Raw genomic sequence first — 25,354 nt, 5'->3', positions numbered from 1 at the left:
CCGAAGGAACGAACTGCACCTACCATCAAAAGCATCCTTCAATCCGTAGCTAAAGTCCGAGGTTTGCCCCGGAAGCGTATTCTAGTAGAGGGAGCTTAAGGGGCTGACGCGAACCATGCCACTAAGAATTTTACACGTCTTGAACTGATTCATCTCGTGCATTTACATTTTAAATTTCTGCGTGGCTTTATTTTTAAAAAGAACCTGACGTCACTTACGTATTCTGCGCATATATTTATAGTTTGCGTCAAAACCAAGGAAGCAGTGGTAGAAATCTCCGGAAATTCCTTTTCAAGCGACAGTCGGAATTCATGCAGAATTTCTGAACCCAATGATTATACAAACAAAAATGCTTCCTGGAGCAAAAAAAAAAATAGAAAGGACGCGCTCACATTTACCTCGAGGCATGCGCGTCAGCCAGCAAGCATGCACACGAGTTCTCATTGCGCAAACAGAGGAAACCGTATCAGTGGCGCTCTTCCATATAAGCACTTCGAATTGGAAAAAAATTTTTACCGTAAAAAAATGCACGTTGAATGATCTGAACGATTTGCTGCGTTTGTTTTATGAAAATAAAATTCTAATTGTCAAAGCAAACACTGCAGGGAGGTCATCCTCTCGGATGGAAGAAATACCAAAAAAATATTGAAGCCTTTCAAATTGTGCCTTTTGAATAAGGATCTAAGGACAAAGAAAAGAAGTCGATGTTTCGCCAGAAAGAAGAAGCATCCGTTGCGATAGCAAATTAATGGACAGCTAGCTAAACTAAGTAAGGATATTAGTGTTATCGGCCGTATAACCTTGCAAACATATATGCCATGCGGATTACTGTCTTTGCGGCTCGGCCACGTTATGGTACGCTATGCTAGGTGAACGTTACCTTAGGTTGGGTTACCTTAACGCTGCGTTGCGCTAGGTTAGCTTAAAAGCCGGCGTAGCGCGGCGTGTTCTCACAACGGTTACGTCGTGAGCATTGTTGTCTTTCTGTCTCGAACTCGTTAGGTTGGGTTAACGTTAGGCTAGGTTAACGTTAGGTTAGGTTAACGTTAGGTTAGGTTAGCGTAAAACGGGTTATGGAGGCCAGCCGTATTCTTATAGCGGTTGCGGGGCCGTCGAGTGTCGCCGGCGCCCTTTCAGACACTCGCGCTCAACCGCGTTGCTATGGCGCTGTGCCTTCTACATTTTTAATATATACGGATCGGCCTCTTCCACTGTCCCTACTGCTCCCACGGAAACGTCTGCGATGTTATCACCTGTTTCACAGCACCGGCAGCAAGCGTCCGAGCGTAAACAAACTCGAGCCCACTTCGCAATGCCGGCACGCCTAGGGACAAACGCATACAACACTCGCTAAGAAACTCCTCCGTAGTGCCTAGGCACAGTCATACATTCAAGGAGCAAAAGCCCCCACATTTCTCTCTCTCGCACCCATTCTTACTCGCGCATGCGCGCAAACGTCCGGCGCCTCTGCAAGTGCCGCTCCCCGCTGTACGTACTAGCAATTGGCCTCTTGCGACGCCGAACTGCGCATGCGCAGTGCCCTAGCGGCTGGGGACGAAAGCAATTTGGCAGGCGCACGACCGGACAGCCATGGCAAGCGCTGCATTTGTCAGCTTCGCTATTCTCGCTGCCGCGCGCGCGGTACGCCTTTCGAACATATTGCCATCGAAATTTGGCGCGATGCCAATGTCGTGTCTCGCTTACGGCTGCACCTCCCGTGACCTTCCCAGCAGGACAGCGCAGGATTTTTTTCGATTTCCGTCGGTAAAACGGGGTCGACAAGCGCCATGAAGCCTGGATTAGGGCTGTGAAGCGGCAGCCGTCAGCAGCATCTCGAGTCTGCGGGAAGCACTTTGTGACAGGTGTGCATTCACAAACCTAGTTTACCTCTCTGATGTTGTCGTTACTGACTCATAAGAATAATCTCGACAAAGACGAGAATGTGTGTTTGAGCTAGCGAAACAAACGATCTCTCGCTCGCGCGAGCCGACGCTATACTGCGCCCAAGGCATGTGTCGGCGCCGCCACGAAAGGCGGCGCATGTTTTGCTCAAAATAACTACGTGGTTTGCCCCCCTCTAAAAAAATACGTAGTTAAACTGGCGTGGAACGCTGCTTCTAACTTTATTTTCTGACATTTGTCGGTGGGCGTCTTCCACGTGACAAGCATTGGAGCATGTCCCTGTATCCGCTGAACGGAAAATTTCCGTGCAAAAACCATCGACGATGATTGTCAATGTAAGTGAATAGTCAACTGTTTATGGAAAGCTACTCGCCTGATAAAAGAAATAATTATAAAGAAGAAATGGTAAGAGCTTATCTAATCCACTCTATCTTTACTGTAATGTCACCGAATTATAACTACGTTTTAAATATTATTGTAAATATTTATCTTCTTAAATTCATACTTTAGATTCCTTCCGCATCCTTCCCGTCTAACAAACCGCCCTATAACCGCTGGGTTCTTGTCCAGTTCCCTGTAGTGTATGAACGCAATTATTTGAGGAAGCAGGTAACAAATATAAACACACTAACTCTAGTGGGACCAAGCCGCCTCGTGGGTGCGAGCCATGTGTTGAGCACCACAAGAACAACAACAAAGAAGATTATGGTATTCAATATGGGAGAATAGTGGTGGCGTAGCAAAGGAGTTCAAAGCCGAAAGAATCGCTAAAGTCTGCCGTCTTCTCTTTTTTCACAAGCTGCAGCTTCATTCCAGTTCCACCATATATCCTTATTTCGTTTACTTAGCTAGGCTTTTGAGGTTTTTGCTGCTGAGAATAGCTACCCAAGCGTAATCTAAGTTTTATTTAATTTTAGGCAATTCCGAATAATCTACATTATCTTGTTTTTATGTGTAGAATGTTTCCTTTGTCCACACGCTGCTAAATTATTTTATTTAAAAAGAACAGCAACAATGTGGCAATTTCTGTAACATATATCTTCGGTTGCCTTCTGTTTTCGGTTAGCTTGTTTTTCGGTGATATCACCAAAATAATTTCCTTACTGTTTTTCTGTAATTTTACAGAAAAGTATGGCTAGATAGTTCATTTCACTAGGGAGTAACTTTTACTCCGCGCACTGAATGCAGCTTTGATCATGTACGGGAGAATGAAACGATTGGATGGGGTTGTAACAGGTTATATACACGTACATATAAGCTCATTACGTACAAAACGAGTTGTGACCACCTGACAAGACATCTGTCTGGTGCCAAGACACCCCCCACTACGCGACACCATCTAAGTGTCAATTCTACGAGATTATATAGCAGCGCTCTGATCGGCACGAACTCGCCATAATTGCACCTGTATCTACATCCTATTCAGAAAATAAGACCGATTTGGTCGCGCATACGTGATCTATCTGCCTATACTTACGTGGCCGATGAAACAGCACGCAAATTTTAATTGAGGATGGTAACGAGACGGAACAAATCTCATTTCGCTCGCAGTAGCGACAAAATTTTCGCTTTACCGTATACGGGGCGCAATTTCTGGGAAAGTCAGGAAAAATTCTGTCTTTGACCCTAAAGAAGAAAGGATTTTTGAAATTAAATAATTCGTTTCTTCCATTGGAAGAAATTTTCTATAGTAAAAGAAGGAATCTTTCCGTTGTTCTGGCGTTTCTTTTCTTTCTCGCATTCATTTTTACAGCGCACACAAGTGCTAATTCTGACACCTTTTGACACGCAATACGCCAGCATGCGTGTTTCAAACTGGAGCGCCATGCGGTCGAGCATGGATGTTGAACTTTAAAAAAATTGCGAAGTCAAAAAATCGACTGTTGTGCACTGTATACGTCGCGCAAGAACACCGCCACCATGAATGTCCTATATGATTTACGTGGTATTATAAGCGGAGGTCATCGACTGCCCTTTTATTGCAGTGCCCTCGTGCTGAAGCAAGTTCGAATCATCCGCTCTTGCGCCGATATTGTGCCCGAATGCCCGCTTTTCTGATGGCACGGTCGCCCTTCACGCGGACGAACCAAAGCAGTCAGCCAAGGAGCAGCGTGGAAAGCAGCAGGATTTAGACGTGCCGGGCTCCCCTCGTTAGGTATACCCCTCTTCATACAGTGTCGTAAAACATGGCAATTTTCTATTGCCTGCTTGTGTGGCAGGCGTAGCTATAGCTGCGTAGAATGTGCACACGAAGAGTGGAGGCACTTATAGTAGGCACTAAGTAGGCACTTATCTCACTCGGAGTATCGAGCCAGCTTAAGCGCTATATTACCATGGCCGTCGCACAGCACGAGTCACTTTATTGGGCTTTTAATAGGATATAGCGCTTGCGTGTAGCTGATCGCCAGGCAAGGGGGGCCGCCCTCATTAAACTTTTATTCCTCTTACAACCCGTCCTCCATGGAATGAGCTGCATCATCCGTCACTTCAACCGAACTGCCGTATAGTGCAGTGCTTAGAACACCTCGCTCGCAAATGAAAGCCTATTTTATTCATACAGTCGCGTTCGGTTCACGGCGGAGGTGAATTTGTCTAACAAATGGGTCATTGCTGTGTATGTGAAGCCAACAACAAATAAATGTTGATTGCCCAGCGTCGTTCAAATTGATTTAAAGGATTCAGGCAATTAAACAACTTTAGCTACAACCACACAGTGTGCATATGTGCACAGAAACACCACTACTATACCGGCAGCACAGTCATTGAGATTAGCTTTCTCCGTCAATAGAAGCGTAAAACTCTTCCAAAGGGTTGTTACGCGCGTGTACGACGATCGGGCACGTCAACAGAAGCAGCTCGAGTTCCCTTTAACGCCTGCCGAATATCCAAACGCATTTGTTTCTTCGGGGTGTTGTAAGATGACGTCTGCTCCGGAGTGAATACTGCAGTTTCCAATTCAGTTTGTGTCAATGCGTCAATTGCTGTTGGCTAGTGCAGGGCACGGCTCGCTCTGAAGCCGCACAATAGCACAGCGAGCACGTATACCGCTCGCTAAGGAGACGCGTTTCTTGAGAATAAAACAAATTCGCTTTAGCTTTATGAACGAGCCACGATTTCTCGCAACGCATGTAGTTACGCAGCACTGCGATAATCAGTGTTTCATCGACCGCTCGGTCCAGTGGTAGGGATTAACAGAAACAATTTCCGAGGCCGACGGATTCGGAAATCCTTTCATGAGCACGAGCGCCTTTGTGGATAAAGTCCGTAATTTGTTTCGCCAGGATGTGCTGTCACCGAGGTTCGTATTCGCAATTTGGTTACTGAGAGACGTCGGTGGACGGTTTAACCCTCATAAGAACGCCGACTGAAATTTGTTAAGGGAACTGGAACCTATCCGTCAGTCGAGCTCATTGTATGAGCGTGGCGTGAAGCGTGTCTACCTGCCAAGCGTATCTCAGAATTCTAGCTTGCGCCGTGTATAGCTGAGAGTTCTTGCCTGGGCTGGCTGTGCACATTAATTTAAGCAGGTTGCCCGGAGGGAGGGTTAGGAGGGCGGAGGATCTGTTTGTTAAAAACGCATTGCTTACTTCAGCAATTTCATTTAGAAACTCAGCAGCGGTACGTTTTTTATTACCATATTGATGATCCGATTACTTCCGGAGTACTGAAATGACACGCCATTCTGTGCCGAGATTTGCGAGCTGTGGTCGCACTTCTATAGATAACTCCAAATGATTCGAAATCACAGCCTGCCGTCCCGAGGAGCTAGAACGGTTCGGCAACAACAATTCTCGGGGCTTACAAAATTACCAAAATACTTTAGGAATGTTCTACATGTGAGCTTGCTTCTAATGACCTCAACGAAAATCAATTTTTCCTCTACTTTATAGGGACAAAGGTAAGGAGCGGGGGGGGGAGGTGTGTAGGTGTACATGTGTTGAAGGGGGAACAGGGGAGGGGGAGAGCAGAGGGGTCTCGTTCCTACATACACTTGTGCCCGTTTATTTTGTGGGATTTGGCATTAGATTGTCTCTTTCACTGGTGCCGACGTATACCGGTGTGTGAGCAATAACCAGAATTTATGCGCCAGCTGGCAGCAGCAGCAGACGCAGCCCCATCTAGGCGAGCTGTTTCACGCATGTTATAGGAACATACGGAACCCGTCTATCACATTTGTGTTCCTTCGTGCTCCTGCTTTTGCGTTGTTTAGCAGCTCTCGTGCGCCACGCAGTGAGGAATGGAATTGATCCCTCCATTGAACCCCTTTGTTGGATCCAGTAAAGTTTGTTGGATCCGAGTAATTCTGGAACCTATAAGCTGTTCTTTTTATGTACCTTTCACAGATGTTTCCTCTGTTTTTGTTCTTGCCGCCGCCGATGCTGCTGCTGTTGTTTTCTGTTTCGTCGATCCCGTTCTGCGTTCCGCAACATCATTCGTTCTTGAGTTTCCGCTTGAAAGCGAATTCGCAAAACATTGCGTTCGTAATAACCATTTGTTATCGGTCTGCCGTGCTCACTAAAAAGTTTCGACTGGCCTTTCTCTAACTGCTATAACTTAACTTTAAACGTGTTTCCCCCAAATACAATTCGAAAAACAACTGAAAAGATCTAGCACAATAGTGAACAGTGTACAAGCCTTCAGCGCACTTGCGCAGAATTCGGGAACGATGTTCTCGGAATTGTAAAGTCAACTATAGTGTTGCAATGCGGGCTTGTTGTTATAGCATCTTGGAAAACTGTTGTGGTGTATACGGACGGAGGACCGCTAGCAGGCACATGAAATACAAAAAAAAATGGGCCCTGTCTGGGTCTTTCATGTTCCTTCTTGCGTCCTCCATCTGTATGCGCTGCAATAGTTTTTCTCAGAAGTGCGTTCGTGCCGTATATCGTGGAGCTACTGGTTTGAGAAAAACGTGCTCTCAGCGCTTGCTACGGCGTCCACTCAGGACCATCGACTCCTGTATATTTTCAATGCTAGCCCAGTGACGCAAAAACCGGGGGCCACTGACAAGGCGCCACTTTCTGAGTAGTCGGTCACAGTTTGTAGCGGTCATGGTTAGGGTCACGTCAACTATCTTTCATCGCACGTGATCGCACATTATGCAGAAGGCACATGCATGAACGCACATGCATTATGCATGAGCGGCAGCACCACTCAGCGGGAGTTGTCGATGCAAGGCCGATCCAAACAGGTCGCGAGGCTTCGGGCGGAAAGTGTTTCAGAACAAATTGTCACCGACATCAACAAGGGTGGTTATGGCAACAGCGATTGAACCACGACTATGTTTGGACGTAACAAACATTGGGAAAGAAAAAAACCGGTTTTTAATTAAAGTGACACACAGTTAGATTCGTTCATTTACCATAAAACACCTATCAAGTTCATATATTCGTTACGAGTAAAGGAAAGACAACTCTATTATAATTTATTATTACCAACAAATACCTTTTTGCTAGCGCCCATCGTTGACGCCGATATGCCGCTATCACTTCTAATGCAATGCAGCTCGTAAAGTGCGCAGAAAGGCACGCTCGTAAAGTTCACTTGTTACAATACGACTCCCTGGCACATCGTGCTGCCTTGCTTGTCAACGTTTTTCTGAATTGGGTGGTGTGGGTAGCTTCATCGTTTCTTTTCCAAAGAAGCATTATTATCGTTATACTTAGATTTCATTCATGGTCATATCATTTATGGTATTGCTTCATGGGGTAATACTTATCATTGTCATCTTCCCTCTATTCAGCACATTCAGAATCAGCATTCGCATTATAACGCGAAGCCATTTTTATCTCTAACGCCTGCTCACAGCTACGTACAAACCACGTTCTTCAAGTTACTGATTTGTTTACCTATCATTTAGCGATATTATTTTTCAGATTACTAACTCAACAAGCACCGGTACCGGTGCTGACATATGGGGCAGAGACGTGGAGACTGACAAAGAAACTTGAGAACTTGGGGTGGGGTGACAACTTTCGCATGGTGTGACAACGTTTTAACAGAAAACAGGCGTTTATATAGCAATGTAGTTATAGGAGGGATGGCAGTTACTCCGGAGTCCCTGTCGTCGAGGTGGGCCGCCGCTATGCGCAGCTCAGACCTCGGAATCCAGACGTGGGAAGTCCAGCAAGCCCGTGAGGCGACGTTGAGGCAGAGCCTTGACGTTCCCCCGTGGGCGACCTGAGCCCGGGTCGCGTTAAACCTTGCCGGACGTACAAGAAAGTTGCATCCATCCATCCATCCATATAGATTCCTGCCTCACACCTCCTTTAATCATCACCATCAGCCTGGCTACGCCCACTGCAAGGCAAAGGCATCTCTCATACTTCTCCAACTATCCCGGTCATGTGCTAATTGTGGCCATGTTGTCCCTGCAAACTTCTTAATCTCATCCGCCCACCTAACTTTCTGCCACCCCCTGCTACGCTTCCCTTCCATTGGAATCCATTCCGTAACTCTTAATGGCCATCGGTTATCTTCCCTCCTCATTACGTGTCCTGCCCATGCCCATTTCTTTTTCTTGATTTCAACTAAGATATCATTAACTCGCGTTTGTTCCCTCACCCAATCTGTTCTTTTCTTATCCCTTAACGTTACACCTATCATTCTTCTTTCCATAGCTCGTTGCATCGTCCTCAATTTAAGCAGAACCCTTTTCGTAAGCCTCCAGGTTTCTGCCCCGTACGTGAGTACTGGTAAGATACAGCTGTTATAAACTTTTCTCTTGAGGGATAATGGCAACCTGGTGTTCATGATCTGAGAATGCCTGCCAAAGGCACCCCAGCCCATTCTTATTCTTCTGATTCTTTCAGTTTCATGATCAGGAACCGCGGTCACTACCTGCCCTAAGTATATGTATTCCCTTACCACTTTTAGTTCCTCGCTACCTATCCTAAACTGCTGTTTTCTTCCGAGACTTTTAAACATGACTTTAGTTTTCTGCAGATTACTTTTTAGACCACCTTTCTGCTTTGCCTCTCCAGGTCAGTGAGCATGCATTGTAATTGGTCCACTGAGTTACTAAGCAAGGCAATATCATCAGCGAATCGCCAGTTACTAAGGTATTCTCCATTAACTCTTATCCCCAGTTCTTCCCAATTCAGGTCTCTGAATACCTCCTGTAAACGCGCTGTAAATAGCATTGGAGAGATCGCATCTCCCTGCCTGACGCTCTTCTTTATTGGGATTTTGTTGCTTTCTTTATGGAGGACTACGGTGGCTGTGGAGCCGCTATAGATATCTTTCAGTATCTTTACATACGGCTCGTCTACACCCTGATTCCGTAATGCCTGCATGACTGCTGAGGTTTCGACTGAATCAAACGCTTTCTCGTAATCAAAGAAAGCTGTATATAAGGGTTGGTTATATTCCGCACATTTCTCTATCACCTGACTGATAGTGTGAATATGGTCTATTGTTGAGTAGCCTTTACGGAATCCTGCCTGGTCCTTTGGTTGACAGATGTCTAAGGTGTTCCTGATTCTATTTGCGATTACTTTAGTAAATACTTTGTAGGCAGCGGACAGTAAGCTGATCGGTCTATAATTTTTCAAGTATTTGGCGTCCCCTTTCTTGTGGATCAGGATTATGTTAGCGTTCTTCCAAGATTCCGGTACGCTCGAAGTCATGAGGCATTGCGTAGACAGGGTGGCCAGTTTTTCTAGAACAATCTGCCCACCATCCTTCAACAAATCTGCTGTTACCTGATCCTGCCCAGCTGCCTTCCCCCTTTGCATAGCTCCCAAGGCTTTCTTTACTTCTTCCGGCGTTACTTGTGGGATTTCAAATTCCTCTAGACTATTCTCTCTTCCATTATCATCGTGGGTGCCACTGGTACTGTATAAATCTCTATAGAACTCCTCAGCCACTTGAACGATCTCATCCATATTAGTAATAATATTGCCGGCTTTGCCTCTTAACGCATAAATCTGATCCTTGCCTATTCCTAGTTTCTTCTCCACTCCTTTTAGGCTTCCTCCCTTCCTGAGAGCATGTTATATATACATTCTATCCATATTATACTTCCTTATGTCAGCTGTCTTACGCTTGTTGATTACCTTGGAAAGTTCCGCCAGTTCTATTCTAGCTGTAGGGTTAAAGGCTTTCATAGATTGGCGTTTCTTAATCAGATCTTTCGTCTCCTGCGATAGCTTACTGGTATCCCCTCTAACGAAGTTACCACCGACTTCTATTGCACACTCCTTAATGATGCCCATTAGATTGTCGTTCATTGCTTCAATATTAAGGTCCTCTTCCTGAGTTGAGGCCGAATACCTGTTCTGTAGCTTGATCTGGAATTCCCTTATTTTCCCTCTTACCGCAAACTCATTTATCGGCTTCTTGTGTACCAGTTTTTTCCGTTTCTTCCTCAAGTCTAGGCTGATACGAGTTCTTACCATCCTATGGTCACTGCAGCGCACCTTGCTGAGCACGTCCACATCTTGTATGATGCCAGGGTTAGCGCAGACTATGAAGTCTATTTCATTTCTAGTCTCGCCGTTCGGGCTCCTCCACGTCCACTTTCGGCTATCCTGCTTGCGGAAGAAGGTATTCGTTATCCGCATATTCTGCCGTTCTGCAAACTCTATTAATAACTCTCCCCTGCTATTCCTAGAACCAATGCCACATTCCCCCAATGACTTGTCTCCAGCCTGCTTCTTCCCTACCCTGGCATTGAAGTCGCCCATCAGTGTAGTGTTTTTTGTTTTGACTTTACCTATAGCCGATTCCATGTCTTCATAGAAGCTTTAGATTACCTGGTCATCATGACTGTATGTAGGGGCGTAAACCTGTACGACTTTCAATTTGTATCACTTATTAAGTTTCACAACAAGACCTGCCACCCTCTCGTTAATGCTATAGAATTCCTGTATGTTACCAGCTATATTCTTATTAATCAGGAATCCGACTCCTAGTTCTCGCCTCTCCGCTAAGCCCCGGTAGCACAGGACGTGCCCGCTTTTTAGCACTGTATTTGCTTCTTTTGTCCTCCTAACCTCACCTTCTTTAAGCAAACTCTTTCTTACTCAATATTATAGGATTACGTGCACTCGCTTAGGAGGATTACGAGTCACAAAAGTATTTAGGTATGTCGATGATAATTTGGTAGTTTTGCAATGTGAAAAAGAATGCTTGACATCTGCCACGTCTTCGGTGTGTTCTGTTTATCGCGAGTGCTTCCAACCTCTTCTATTTACATATGAAGAGCCTGTTACGGATCCGTTAAGTTTTTAGATCTCACGCTTCATTTCTTTAACAGTGATGTGTTGTGAGTTGAGAGGAAGAAAGTCAAGAACCACTCCACTCTGTGAAGGGGTTGTCCAGCGAAGCTGTGTAGCAAACGACAAAAACACAGAATTTTGAACAAAGGTACGAACACATTTACTGTCTTGATTGGTGGTCAACGTGACGAAACGTACGCACACACATATATTTTTATACATTCGCGCTCATTCGTGCTATACATTCGGTATACGCATTCGTTATATACATTCGTGCTTTCATCTCGCGATATATTGTATGAAGTATGAAGAGCCATACCGTATCGTCGAGCACGCATCCCCCGTTAACTACGTGATAGAACCCATTGAACCGTGTTCGGACATGTGCCGTCGTGGACCGGACATTGTCAATGTCAAACGCCTCAAACCGTACTATAATCCACACATAGTCAGGAGCTGTTAAGTCGCTATGTGTAGCGAGAATAAGTGTAGCGATGAAGAGAAACACTATAGTGGGTCGTTCTCTCCGGCGCTTTGTAGTGGGTCAAGCTCTCCAGCGCTGTTTTCGGGAGCAGCCGCTTGTGCTGAGAGACCGTGCCCTGCTCTAGAGGTCGGACCCAAACGCCAGTGACTAATAAACACCTTTACAAAGCAAAGAATTTGAGACCGAAACCGCCGCACCGACTGGCAGTGGGCCAGTGCCATCAGAGCCTTCGCAGAGAAAGGAGCAGTATGGGAACGCTGGCATACTGAGCGGCTCGGAGTCAGCTTTGGAAAAAGATGATGACGAAGGCGCGAGCAGTGGCACGAGCGCGTTCGCGTAAATGGATGGATGGATGGATGGATGGATGGATGGATGGATGGATGGATGGATGGATGGATGGATGGATGGATGGATGGATGGATGGATGGATGGATGGATGGATGGATGGATGGATGGATGGATGGATGGATGGATGGATGGATGGATGGATGGATGGATGGATGGATGGATGGATGGATGGATGGATGGATGGATGGATGGAAGGATGGACGGACGGACGGACGGACGGACGGACGGACGGATGGATGGATGGATGGATGGAAACACTTTATCGAGAGTCTGAAACGTCTTCTTCCACATAAAACCGCTGTTTACATAACAACCGGTCGATTTCACCATTGAGTAATCCAAACAAATACTTATCAATGATCCGTCCTTACTCTCAGATACGCTCCGTTTGAAGTAAATTTCGGCCTTCTTTTGTAGTCTTGTCTCAGCAACACGTCGTGTTAAATGAGCACTACAGACAGGTTTTTTATCACGGTCGTGGGTGCCTTCGCCTCAATGGCATGCGCCAACCTGGCCGTGGAAGCCATCAAAAGCAAGGCTCTGGCTACCTTCGAGCAGCCAGCAAATGTCTTTCTTTGATACGTAGATTACTGTTTCTGTGTGATTGTCCGCTCCGATGCGCAACCGTTTCTGGAACACCTGAACACCATTAAAAGGTCTATTGAGTTCAACATTGAGGAAGAAAGCAACGTACGCATTGCCTTCCTTGACATCCTTGCCCAGCGTTCTTCGAACGGTTTCACTGCCACCGTGTATAGGAAGCCCGCCCAATCGGGCAAATACCTCAGCTTTGCCTCGGTATATCCCATGGGTCATCAAGGGCTGCATACTTGCTCAAGCATGCGCTCTGTGGTTGCTCGGACGAATCTTCAAGTAGACAGGAGGTGGAAAGAATAAGAAATGACTTGGAAAGCACTGGCTATCCTCGACAAATACTACGCCCCTAAGTACGCCGTTCTATTTCCCGGAACCGAACAAATTACAGCACAAAACCCGGCAACGACATCTTAAAGGGGTCCAAAAACATGCCTATGCCTCCTGAGGTTAAATGTCTTCTTCTTGCTTCGCAGTGGTATTCTATACATCAAAATTTGAATGCAGGAGAGGGGACTGTTCAATCCCTATAGAGGGACAACTGCTTCTTATGGAAAAAACAGAGAGACTATATTGGACATGTTTTTCTGGACTGTTGGGATACTGTTTCCTTCTGGGATCTCCTTCAGAGGACCATCAAAATAAAAAACTAATTTCTCACTTGACCTGCATGGCATTGGATATCCCCCAATCAAAAATTAAATTGAATTCCCATACGATTTAGTAATAGTTCTCGTTTGCCGTACCATGTGCTTAAGTAGAATGGCAGTGCGTCATGCTGATCTTGATGTAAGTCACCTGGGTAAATATCTTAAGGAATATATCGGCGCTTATGTAGAAATTCAGAAGTTACAGAACCCTGCACCGGATACCGGACTGGCTTTGGCGCATTGAAGTACTGAAAATACTGAAAGAATATTAGTTAACATTAGTCAACCTATACCCAGCTGACGTAATATGCTGTCATTTTGAGGGATTATGATATGCTCAACTTTCATTTGTATTGTGCCATTATCAGAGTTGTATTTTTTAACTACTGTCGACCAATAAAGGCAACAAAGAAAGAAATATGGTGCGGTTTTGACCTAATGGTTCGAGCATCGGCTGCTGCGCTGGGTGGTCGAGTTTCGGACGCGCTTCAGGTTATATTTTAATTATTATTTTTTTATTTAACGAATGCAAATTTACACGGCGAGAACCCGACTAGCGACCGCCCGACCGATTGACCGACCCAGGTTAAACCATGGAATTGTATGCAAAGAAAGGTTCGCGTTAAGAAATAGATAAATTGTAGAATAAAAACTTCTGGCGGTACCCATCTCCCAATAAATGTAGACGTCAATGCGATTAGCATTGAAGCAATGTAGCGACACATCGTATTGCCGCCGCTAGAGCCGTTATGTATGAAGGGTGTATGCAGCCGGGTTCCTCTCTTGCACTTCCCGCTGAACACGCTGCACCCTCTAGTGGCGCCACCGCGAAGTGAACATATATTCAGTATATGACTGAATAAATATTCGCGAAGTAAATATATATTCAGACTTCTGAGTGCATATTCTAAGGTTTTCTGAGTATATATGACCCGGGTTCGATTCCGCACTGCACCAAATAAATGTTTTATGTCTTTTGTCTTTGAAGAGCGGCGCATACCTAGTGACAAATATCCACTGAACCAAGAATGGTCCGGTTGTTGGTTTCCTACTCTGTTCATGCAGCGCAGCAGGCTGATGATGCTCCGATTAGACTATGCACTACTCAGTGACTCAATTTGGCGGGAAAACTGTCACATAGGCAGTTAGTTCTATGAAAATGCGTGGAGTTCCCAAAGAATGCGAATCACATTAAAATTGCGTGAGGCGACCATATGTGTCTTTGTCGAAAAAAAAAATAGTGGCCCGTGGCAGATAATTACGCTGGAAAGTAATCTATGCGGTGATGACTGTTATTCGTTCCTTTGTTTTTCCTCCTGTTGTTCGATGGTATATTTGTACTGACCACGTGCCGTAAACAACCAGTTCTCAGTAACGCTGTGTCTTCGTCTCATCTGTCGGGCCCGTTTGCTCGAGATCTATACTTCACGTAATGGAATAGTCTACAGAGATTTTTCCAGCCCGAAGGGGAGCTCACGGCGAGATACTATTCGTCAAGAAGGGACACCGACGTTGCATAAGTGATCAGCACGTGGCGAAATGCATTTTTAACTGCGCGATCAAATTATTTCAAAGGGCCGACGGTATTTACTGCAAACTTGGAAGAAATGGTGTTAGGCGTGTAATTATCTCTCCATTTCATGGCAAGTGCGCAGAGTGTGTCAGGCTGATGCAAGAACAATGCTCATTGTGCGAGCTCGTTAGGATGGCTTTACGTAAACCAATTGCGTGCTAATCGCGTCAGTACAGAAACGATCCCCATTCTTTCGCAAACAGACTCCATTAGCAAAGTACTCTGCATTGACTGCGCTGTGTCTCGAACACTCTTCGGCACTTTTTATCCGGGACACTTGGACGCGGGGTTCTCAAAAATTATCACCGAGTGGAGAACTGTTTCCAACGGCATAATCCAGAAAATTACTGCAAATATGCAAAAACAGATATATAATCAATAAATACTAAGTATATCAGAGCTCCTCTTCTTTCTCACATAAATTGCAACGCCCAGCAGTTTATAAAGCGGGTAAAGGGTATAGAAATATTCTATATCTCTATGCTGCTGTTTTCTGAGGGGATACGACTTGTAGACGTCGTCCTGAATAACGGCGCACTTTCTCTCACCTTCAATGTCCTTCAGCACTAGAACTTAACAGTGATGCGAAACTACTCATCCGACAGGCTTGTTGAAATCTCATCGCATTAAAAATTATATTCTCGGCTTTTATGTGCAGAAACCCCAATATAATTATGAGGGACTCCTTATTGACGGACTGGGGATTGATTTCGACCCTCTGGGATTCTTTAACTTGCGTCCAATGCATGGTACGCAGGCGTTGTTGCATTTCGCCTTCATCGAAATGCGGCCGCGACGGCCGGGATTTGATCCCGCGAACTCGTGCTTATACCATCGCAACGCCATAGCCACTAAGCCATCACGGCGGGCAATTACGACGATGGAACGAACACAATGGTATCAAAGTGACGGTATTACAACTAATGCATGATGATGAATGTATGACGACGCAATTACAGCGATGGTATAAAAACGACGGCGTGATCACGACTAAATGCGACAGCGTGATTACGGTGGCGGGAAGACGAAGGGATGGACCAAGCTAGGCTAGACGACTCAGGTCACGGTATTAGCGTAAAAAGAAACAAACAAACAAACAAACAAACAAACAAACAAACAAACAAAGACAGACAGACAGACAGACAGACAGACAGACAGACAGACAGACAGACAGACAGACAGACAGACAGACAGACAGACAGACAGACAGACAGACAGACAGACAGACAGACAGACAGACAGACAGACAGACAGACAGACAGACAGACAGACAGACAGACAGACAGACAGACAGACAGACAGACAGACAGACAGACAGACAGACAGACAGACAGACAGACAGACAGACAGACAGACAGACAGACAGACAGACAGACAGACAGACAGACAGACAGACAGACAGACAGACAGACAGACAGACAGACAGACAGACAGACAGACAGACAGACAGACAGACAGACAGACAGACAGACAGACAGACAGACAGACAGACAGACAGACAGACAGACAGACAGACAGACAGACAGACAGACAGACAGACAGACAGACAGACAGACAGACAGACAGACAGACAGACAGACAGACAGACAGACAGACAGACAGACAGACAGACAGACAGACAGACAGACAGACAGACAGACAGACAGACAGACAGACAGACAGACAGACAGACAGACAGACAGACAGACAGACAGACAGACAGACAGACAGACAGACAGACAGACAGACAGACAGACAGACAGACAGACAGACAGACAGACAGACAGACAGACAGACAGACAGACAGACAGACAGACAGACAGACAGACAGACAGACAGACAGACAGACAGACAGACAGACAGACAGACAGACAGACAGACAGATAGACAGATAGATAGATAGATAGATAGATAGATAGATAGATAGATAGATAGATAGATAGATAGATAGATAGATAGATAGATAGATAGATAGATAGATAGATAGATAGATAGATAGATAGATAGCAAATTTTAGCGCTTACTGCTTCTTCATAGTGTACTACCATCATTATCTAAGTGAACGACTTACCCTTTCTCCTCAGTACATTTCTCTGGGGCTCGACCATTCTTAAAGTTGGAATCCCGTTGTTTCGAACACATGCTTTCTTGTAGCCTTCATGGTAAAAGCAGCGTGAAAGGCCAGCAGCACAAGAGAGAGAAATACACATGACAGGTACTGTCTTGTGCTTATGACTTTTTGCGTTCCTTTAAGCATGAAGATCAACCAACTCTCCCAGTTTCACCCCCTACGCCAGCTCACTTACTGCAGTCGTACGTAGCCAGAACAGCGAAATAGTGGAATCGTCTTCCCGTCCAGATGGCTCCTATTCACAAAGCTTCAAGCTATTTGTTAGCGTGATCTCTAACATTCCGTAACCTTGCTCACTTTATTTGCATTTAGCATTGTATTAGATTGTGTTGTATTAGTTTATATTCACCTAATTCGGATAACTATTGTTTACTTGCTTTCGCTTGCACTTGCATGCAAAACTTCTGAGTTTAATGCGTATGTTAGCTAAACATGTTTAAAAAAGAAACATTTTTATTAACATTTTATTTCCTTGACCACTCGCCGCTGTAGTGCTTCTTTGACTGTGAGGGTATTGAAATAAAACAAGATAAGTATATTCAAAGTGTCCAAAGTAGGTAAAGAATGCTAATCGTATTAACCAAAAGGCGTGCGTATTTCTTCCGCTGCACTTGAATCATTTGAATCGTTTGTATTTGAAGCATTTATGGAAATACATTTGCATTATTGCTATACCTCACGTAAATGAATCTAATACGATAGAAACATTTTTTTCTACTTGCCTCACGTTAGTTTATATGACCTCCACCCACTTTTCTTTCTTTTCGCTTTATTTACTTCTCTGTTTTTTTAGCAACATTATGCTAAAGTGTACCTATCTTTTGTCCAATGCATACCACCCACTAATGTAGGTATGTGGCATATCTTTAAAAGATTAAGAAGAAGAAGAAGAAGAATGGTCGTTCTGGCACGGCTCCAACGTAGTACAATTAGAAAACTTTTGCTGGCTGCTGGCGTCATACTGCTTTCAGCGAAATGTGGTCGCTTGTTCCCTTTGGATTACAGCAGTGGTCTCCTCCTCGGGGGCTCCCGCACCTTGATCGACACGCCGGGCTGCAGAATGCGGCTGCATCAGTGGCTTTTCCCAGACCTCGCTCCATCGACGCGCAGCTCCCTCCCGGTATGCGTGGGCCGCGAGCCGCCCGTGAGCTTTAACCTCGACCGGGCATTCTTGGACTACGCCAGGCTAGACAACACGTATGGAATCCACTCGTTCCACGAGGTGTCCTGCCTTTACGCCGCACTGGTCACTGACTCCAACGTGACCGCGTCAGACCACCGGCCGCGGCCATTCGAAAAAGAGTGGTGCAATATAACAACCGGCATGAAGCTCGAGGCCGAGTACTTTAAACTTCGTTGCCTTCACAAAGGCGATATTATCTACAGTGGCTTGCACCTCATAGCCAGGAGGCGTTACCGGCCGCCAGCTGCGAAGGTGGCCGTCAAGCCCAGGAAAAAGCCCAGTGTCCTCGTAGTCTCCATCGGCGCCTCATCGCGCAACGACTTCGAGAGAAACTTCAGGGACACCACCAGTTTCCTCAGACACTCTCTCAACGCGCACGAACTGCTTGGCTACAGCGCCGTCGGCGCTGGCTCCTTTCCGAGCGCCGTGGCGTTGCTGGGCGGAATGACGGCGGGTGAGGCGTGGTCCCATTCTTCCGAAGCTTCGTACGATGTCCTGCCCCTTCTCTGGAAGGACTACAAGAAGCAGGGACACTGGACGCTGTACGTCGAGGAAACGCCTTCTGAAGGCGCGTTCGTCGACCCCGTCGATCGTGGTTTTCGCCGCAAGCCCACCGATTACTACCCTCTAGCCATGGCCTCGCAGATGAGCCTGCCCAATGAAACGGCTCAGTCGCTCGTGCCCGAGGTTGGTATCTCCAATGAGCAGCCGTCAATATGTTCAGGCTACAGGCTGCGTAGCAAGGCTCTGCTCGATTACGCCTCGGAACTGATAAGAGCGGGCGATGGGTATCCTTTCTTCGTTTTCATCAATCTGAAGGACTCCTCGCGAGGCGGCGCGAAGGCTCGCGCCCTGGACAGGCCGCTGAAGACGTTCCTCGCGAACCTCGAACGGCGAGACGTGTTCGCTGAAACAACGCTGATTCTGCTCAGCGATATTGGCAAGAGTCACTGGGACACCGGGATCACCCGCGATGGCAGCGATATGCCGCTGTGCTTTGTCAAGCTGCCCCCACTCTTGGTCGAAAGGTTTGTCAATGGCCCTTGAATGTATATACGTCCAAAAAGTGTATATCGCGCGGTAGTCGCAGATGGTAAAAGCTTTAGAGTGTGGAATTCCAAGTAGCCCGCATGAATGCGTCACCCTTCCTAGGGCGGGCTATTTGTATTGGCCAAGACGTCTCAGCTGTTTACACAGGTGTTACGTGAGCTACTTCAAGGTACTGCCTTTCTTAGCCAAAAATTGCCACTTCAACAACTCTTGCCCTTCGCTATCGTCTTGCACTTCACTAACCGTGCAACATATCGTACTTTGTTTTAGACGCGCAGTTGGAGTGCTATCAATGGTGAATTGTTGAGTATTATAATAAGCTTTTCAGACTGCATCGCAGACACCGTCTTTTGACTATACCGAGCAGCTCAAGCATGAACCCACTCAACCAACGCAGAACAACTCATTCCCGTAAGGTATTTCATTGACAAAAACGCAGCGTTCCTTCCTTTGCGCGGCTTTAAGAAATTGCGAGCAAACACAAGGCACCAGTCAGATAGCCATAGTCAGATAGTCAGAAAAAGCAGAAATACAGTGCGCTTCCAGCAATTTGAACGTGGGACAGCATAAGGTCGTCCTGGTTGCATCGTGTGCGCCAGGGTGCTTCTCTTTTTAAAGAAAAGTATGCACTGGCACACACACACTCTAAAACTTGGCACGCGCTACAATAGCGTTACATAATCTTTGTCATCGACTTGCGATGTCTTTTGCTACATTCAGTGGATATTTGCCCAGTCTACACTAACTAGATAAATTTTCAGGAAACGATTCATTCTGGCACGCATCCGTAACATCTACAAACTTACCCAAATATTTTCAATGCCGCGGCGCTACAAGTGGCAGCAGCCACTGCAGCTACCGCTGCCAAAGTACGCCATCAAAACCGGCGACAAAGTAGCGACATTAAGCTACCTTAGAGATTGACTCTTACGAATGATATCTTAAAATACAAGTGTACGTTTCTATTCGATGAAAGACTTGCTTTCAGTTTGTGCGGTCTTACAGATATTCAGCCACGATATTTACGGGAGTACTGCTGGTCCTCTTCCTTACAAAGCACCTCCAATCACCATGGAAAAAGCGGCGGTTCCTGAAGGCGTCAGTGCTGATTTACATTAAATATACAATCATGGTTACAATATCATGCTATGTAGAAATAGAAGTAGAAATTAATTAAGTATTATTAATAAAGATTAAATTTCAAGAACGCACGCTACATACGACATAATACGCGAAATAATTCGTGAAAGACAGTATTTACTAAAAAGTACAGAAAGATTGTACAATGTTACGCTGATAACCATTGAAATAAAGAAAAGACGAAACATACATTCTAATTTAATCGCATATACAGGCCATGAAGGGTTTGATGTTCTAGCTCATATATAAGAAATGTGACGAATTCTGGCTATAGTAGAAAATACCTCCTTCCGGTTGGTGCTACAAACATCCGACAAAGGTTCGTTCTATACAGGCTGGGCTGATGGATTTTAAGGTCGATTATATGCTGCAAAAGCACAAAAAATAAGATAATACTGCCAACATGTCTACATCTCTGCGGGCAACGGAAATCAGCCAGAAGGAGCGCATTTGTCAATTAGTTATCTTTTGCCATCAAAGAGTTCATTGACCATAGGCAGTAAATTCAATAGAGCATTGTAGACTAATTAATACATTGACTGTGATTTTCCTCTTTGGCAACGGCATGCGGCGACCGATTTTATAAACACAGTACTGAGTAAAGCCTCTGACAAGCATAAGCTACATGAGAATTCCACGCAAGATGGCAGTGAAAACGCAAACCGAGGTATTTCACTGATGATGTGTAATAATAGGATTACAAGAACACGTATTACAATTCGGTACATGGCATATTATTTATTTACTTGGCACGAACTTTCTCTTGACTGCTACGAAAGCAGATCCGTTGCATTTTTGACAGCTTAATATTGTTTAAATTTGTAAAAAAAAAACATTTCTTGTTGCTTTCTTTAAAAACTACACGGTAGTATTGCTTTGCACGAGACTAGCACTGTACGATCCGCGAGACCTCAGCATTAGATCTCAGACGGCCATTGCAGCATCTTCAACTGAGCCACCCCTTTGCAGGTATCTTTCAGTAGCCGCGAGCATGTCCGTCAACCAGCGTCGCCTCACCACGCCTTTTGACGTGCACGCCACGCTCAAGGCCTTGGCCCTGCTGCCACGCAAACTGAGCCTGGAGCCCACGCACCGCGGCCGCAGCCTTCTCGCCTCGATCCCGGCGAACAGAAGCTGCGTCGACGCCTTCGTGCCTCTCGACTACTGCGCATGCGTTGAGGGACCACAAGTCGACTCGCCACTAGCCAGCCCGGGAACGCTGTCGCTCGCTCAACACGCCCTCGAATTCATCAACAATGCCATTGGTTCGTCACCGCTCCTCAAGGACATGTGCGCAACTTACGTTCTCAGGAGAGTCGAACACGTCGACGATCATCAGAGTCGAGTAACATCTGCTACCTCTATTAATACATCCTCTAGTGACAACGTGCTTATTATTGTGTCGACTATTCCAGGAGCCATTTTCTCTATTCGAGCTCGCATGATCCCGGCTGGCGCCGAGGCGGAGGTCAAAGCCGGCAGCAGAAGTAGCATACGTAAAGGCCATAAAGTGGAGATTATGGAAGCCGAGAGGATTGACCGATACGCGGACGACGTCTCCAAATGCGTTAAACTCGCCAATGGCAAGCTGCGTAGGTACTGCTACTGCAAGGATATTGCTCTTAGCGACCACATGGAGTAAGGAACTGACGATATACGAGGCCCTACGCAAGCTATCTACAACTTCTGTGCGTTGTTTCTTCAGCTTCTAGCAAGTGTTCTTACCCCTTTCTTTTATTCTTTAAACATTGCGGCAAATCCTCCCGAATAAAAAAAAGAGGAAAGCGTGCTCTTTCGCAGAGCTGTGTGTGTCTTCTTCGACGTTATTCCCCCATCTTGCACACAAAGCGCGGTGTAGGCGTGTAGTAAGACTTTCTTTGACTTTAATGTCTTGGAAAAATGAATAGCGCAAAAGTTCAAACTGAGACTGTAAGCTAAAATGCCACCCATTGCCGCTGGCAAAACTATGCTACTGTTCGCGACGCTTTCGACGCCGCGAATAATCCGTCTTTAGGCGGCACGCACTTCGAACTACGAATGTTGGAGCCACGTCGCGTTTTTAGCAGCCCGAGGCGTTGATTCCTATATGAGAGTATGCGATTGTATAGTTGTGGGGATTTTTTCCGGTTGGTGTATGTAGACAGCATTACTCGAGCACAGGTGTGGACCGCTTACCTATGTACCCTTGATTTCGCTGGTTCATAAATGAGCGAGCGACCTTTGTTTAGTACCTATGGGAAGAATTTGTGAACTCCTTTCACTTTGTCACTTTGAGGTTACACGTTTTGCACCGCCGGCACGTCGTCTTTCGACGATATTACGGTTGTCGTCGAGCATCACGCGTGTCCTAATCAGTCTTGTCACCGGAGGCTTCGTCCGTATTGCTTCTTTGGCAAACGCGAAGATGCTTTCGAAAACTTCCTTAAGAGGTCAGGCGTAACAGAGGTAACAGTGAAGCCACACTGCCGCGCGGTTGAGCACATTGTAAATGTTGTTGTTGTTGTTTTTTTTTTTTCTGGTAATGTGGACTAACTAAAGCGCACCCTCGATCCAGACCAGAGACGCTCGCAACTTAGTTTTTGCACGCGTCCCAAGAGTCCCAAGTCTCCCAAACGTTATATGCCAGGCAAACATTTCAGCGAAAACGTTAAGCAACTTTTAGAAACAAGGCTGAATAGATGGACACAGTTTTTTCATCCAATTATCTCGACGGGAATCGCGTCGTAATTCCTGAGTCAGCGGAATAGAGACGCATGGGTCAACTTCGGGACTCTGTGATACCGCGCCGACACTTTCGTTGCTTAAAACAATGCTTAGTAATGCTTTGTGATGCAGTATATATGTACAAATCACTGCGTAATGCTTTAGAATGCACTAGCACATTTTCTTTGTGCTCGGTCCCGCACGAAACGGGCTATCTTCTTCAATGTGCATAGACCAATCTCGGAGCCAGTCCAACGCATATCACCGACTCGCGCGAGTCGGTGACCAAAAAAAACACAATATCAAAATAAAGATAAGAAAAGAACAAGCTTGCGAATAATTTAGGAACCGCACAAGGAGGAAAGGAATAAGAATTAACATCAACGACGGTGTGGAAAATCACCAGCGCACTGTCTTTGTCATGCTACTGAGATCGGCGCCGCGGATTCTACCCCGGCCGCGGCGGCCGCATTTCGTTGGGCGCGAAATGGCAAAACGCACGTGGCTAAATCAATACGGAGTCCATCAATATGGCGCGCCGCAATTAAAACCACTGATATACTTGTTGAACTTTTTTTACCAAAATTGATAGTTTTGACGTTAGCAGACAAAGACGGCAGTCTTCACTAGAAAGGAAACGTAAGTAGATGATATTCTATACTCGAGGATAAGGGCAAAAAGTGGAATCGGACTGGTTAGTAGGCCAAATTGAATTTAACTGTCATTATTTCGCGTAACGATTTCTTTCTACAGCGAAGCTGTGTGTAGCTAGGCGATTCGTCCATCCGTCCGTCCGTCAGTCTGTCGCTCGCCTGTACGCCGAAAAATCCTCCGCCGCAATCCCATGCGCATGCGCGAAAAAGAAAAGAGAGAAGGAGAGATGTGCCGTTAGCCAACACCAGCTAATAGGACGAGGCCTGTTCGCTGTGATCTATGACGTGGCCCGAAATTTCTACGAACAAGGCTGACGTGATCAAAGTGGTGACGTTAAAATCCCTGTTGCCTACTCGGGAGCATCTCCATTAGATTCTGCGGCAGGCGGGCTAGGTAATGTGACGTCATGGATTGGATTGAAAATGCCTTGTGCTGTCTAGGTGGTGTTGAATTAGCTCTGCCACTAGTGACGTGACTAACGTCGTTGCTTTCAGTCGCAGACGAGCGCCCGCGCAGCAGTTTCTCTCTGGCTACGAAACGGGTAGGCCACGCGTCACACGTACTCCTTATGAGCAGGTATACCTTTCGATCAGCAACGCCCTGAGCAGAACCGGGAACTAGCTCATCTACGCCGTGCCGATGCTGCAGCACGGGCACAAGAACAGGCTCGTGCAGCCGAGCGCAAGCAGCAACTGCGTACCGAGGATCCGGCAGTCTACCAAGCCGTCGTTTACAGAACCTTCGGGATTAACCCAGTGATAAACACTGGAGTTGCGCGTTTCAGCTTCGCCGGTTAACCATCTCTACTGATTTTGGTGATTTTGGACTACCATATCGGCTCTTGTAAGAGCCTCCATTGTGGTCTAATTTTTTTGACCATGTATAGCACCCTTGATTCCTTGATGGAAAGAGAGCGAACGCTGTTGTTTTCATAACGCATATATCTGCAAGCACGCCACGCAGTCGGCGCCCGTCTCTAGTAGTCGCTAGTGTAGCGGCACACCGCTGCTCCGATTCGATTCATCAGCATACTCACGGGTACAGTCGTCTTCAATGCCTTCCATGGCGTTAGGTATGACTGTGACATCAAAGCTTTTCACGACGATGTCCGAAGACTACCCACGCCCCGCGCTACGAATCCAAAAGCGTGCACAAAAGCTGCGACGCTCTATTCAGCCTTCGAATTCTTTGTTTCATTATTTTTTTCTTTCTGGAATTTTGGCCTGTCTAGTTGGGCTGTTACATGAGTGCTGCCCTTAGTCCAGCATATACGTTTAGCCGAGTATCTATGTTTCATTCCTTTTTGTTGCGCTTAGTCTTTATATATTTCTGTGGGGCCCATTACCTCTATTGGTACACCAATCTCACTGCAGCAACATCATGTAATGTGTAGCACAGATAAACGGTGATGTATCAGCACGAGAAAATGACGGCCGGTGGAATTGAAACGCAGTATGTACGATCGAGGGAGACGGGGGGTAAAGTGGTGCGATCAGATTGAGTTTGCTATGTACGACAGGGATAATTCGCTATCGCTGGGAGCAACATTTGTTCTGTAGTGGGCATCAGCATCAGGGTCAGGACGACCACTATGGTGGAGTTGCTGAAAACTATGGTGGGACTTTGGTGGGAGTAGCAGATAAGAAAAGATAGCCCATGACGCCACCTGTGCTACCCATGAAGGAAGGAAATAAACTGGCTAGGAGGGAGCATTACCTCATAAAGCCAGCCTTCGCAAGCCA

General features: G+C 46.0%; 2 protein-coding genes across 2 annotated transcripts; both read left to right on the top strand.

The window, feature by feature from the left end:
- The first annotated feature begins 17,942 nt into the window (after positions 1-17,942).
- On the top strand, positions 17,943-19,112 carry LOC126541970 (uncharacterized). Its single transcript, XM_050188940.3, has one exon. The coding sequence runs from the start codon at positions 17,943-17,945 to the stop codon at positions 19,110-19,112; it is 1,170 nt and encodes a 389-aa protein (XP_050044897.3).
- Positions 19,113-21,088: 1,976 nt separating this feature from the next.
- Positions 21,089-22,035, top strand: LOC126541971 (uncharacterized). Its single transcript, XM_050188941.3, has one exon. The coding sequence runs from the start codon at positions 21,247-21,249 to the stop codon at positions 21,895-21,897; it is 651 nt and encodes a 216-aa protein (XP_050044898.1). The 5' UTR covers positions 21,089-21,246; the 3' UTR covers positions 21,898-22,035.
- The last annotated feature ends 3,319 nt before the right edge of the window (positions 22,036-25,354 follow it).

Source organism: Dermacentor andersoni, chromosome 2, assembly GCF_023375885.2.
Source record: "Dermacentor andersoni chromosome 2, qqDerAnde1_hic_scaffold, whole genome shotgun sequence".
Lineage (NCBI taxonomy): Eukaryota > Metazoa > Arthropoda > Arachnida > Ixodida > Ixodidae > Dermacentor > Dermacentor andersoni.
The sequence above is the reverse complement of the archived record's forward strand: the minus strand, read 5'-3'. Positions and strand labels throughout refer to the sequence as shown.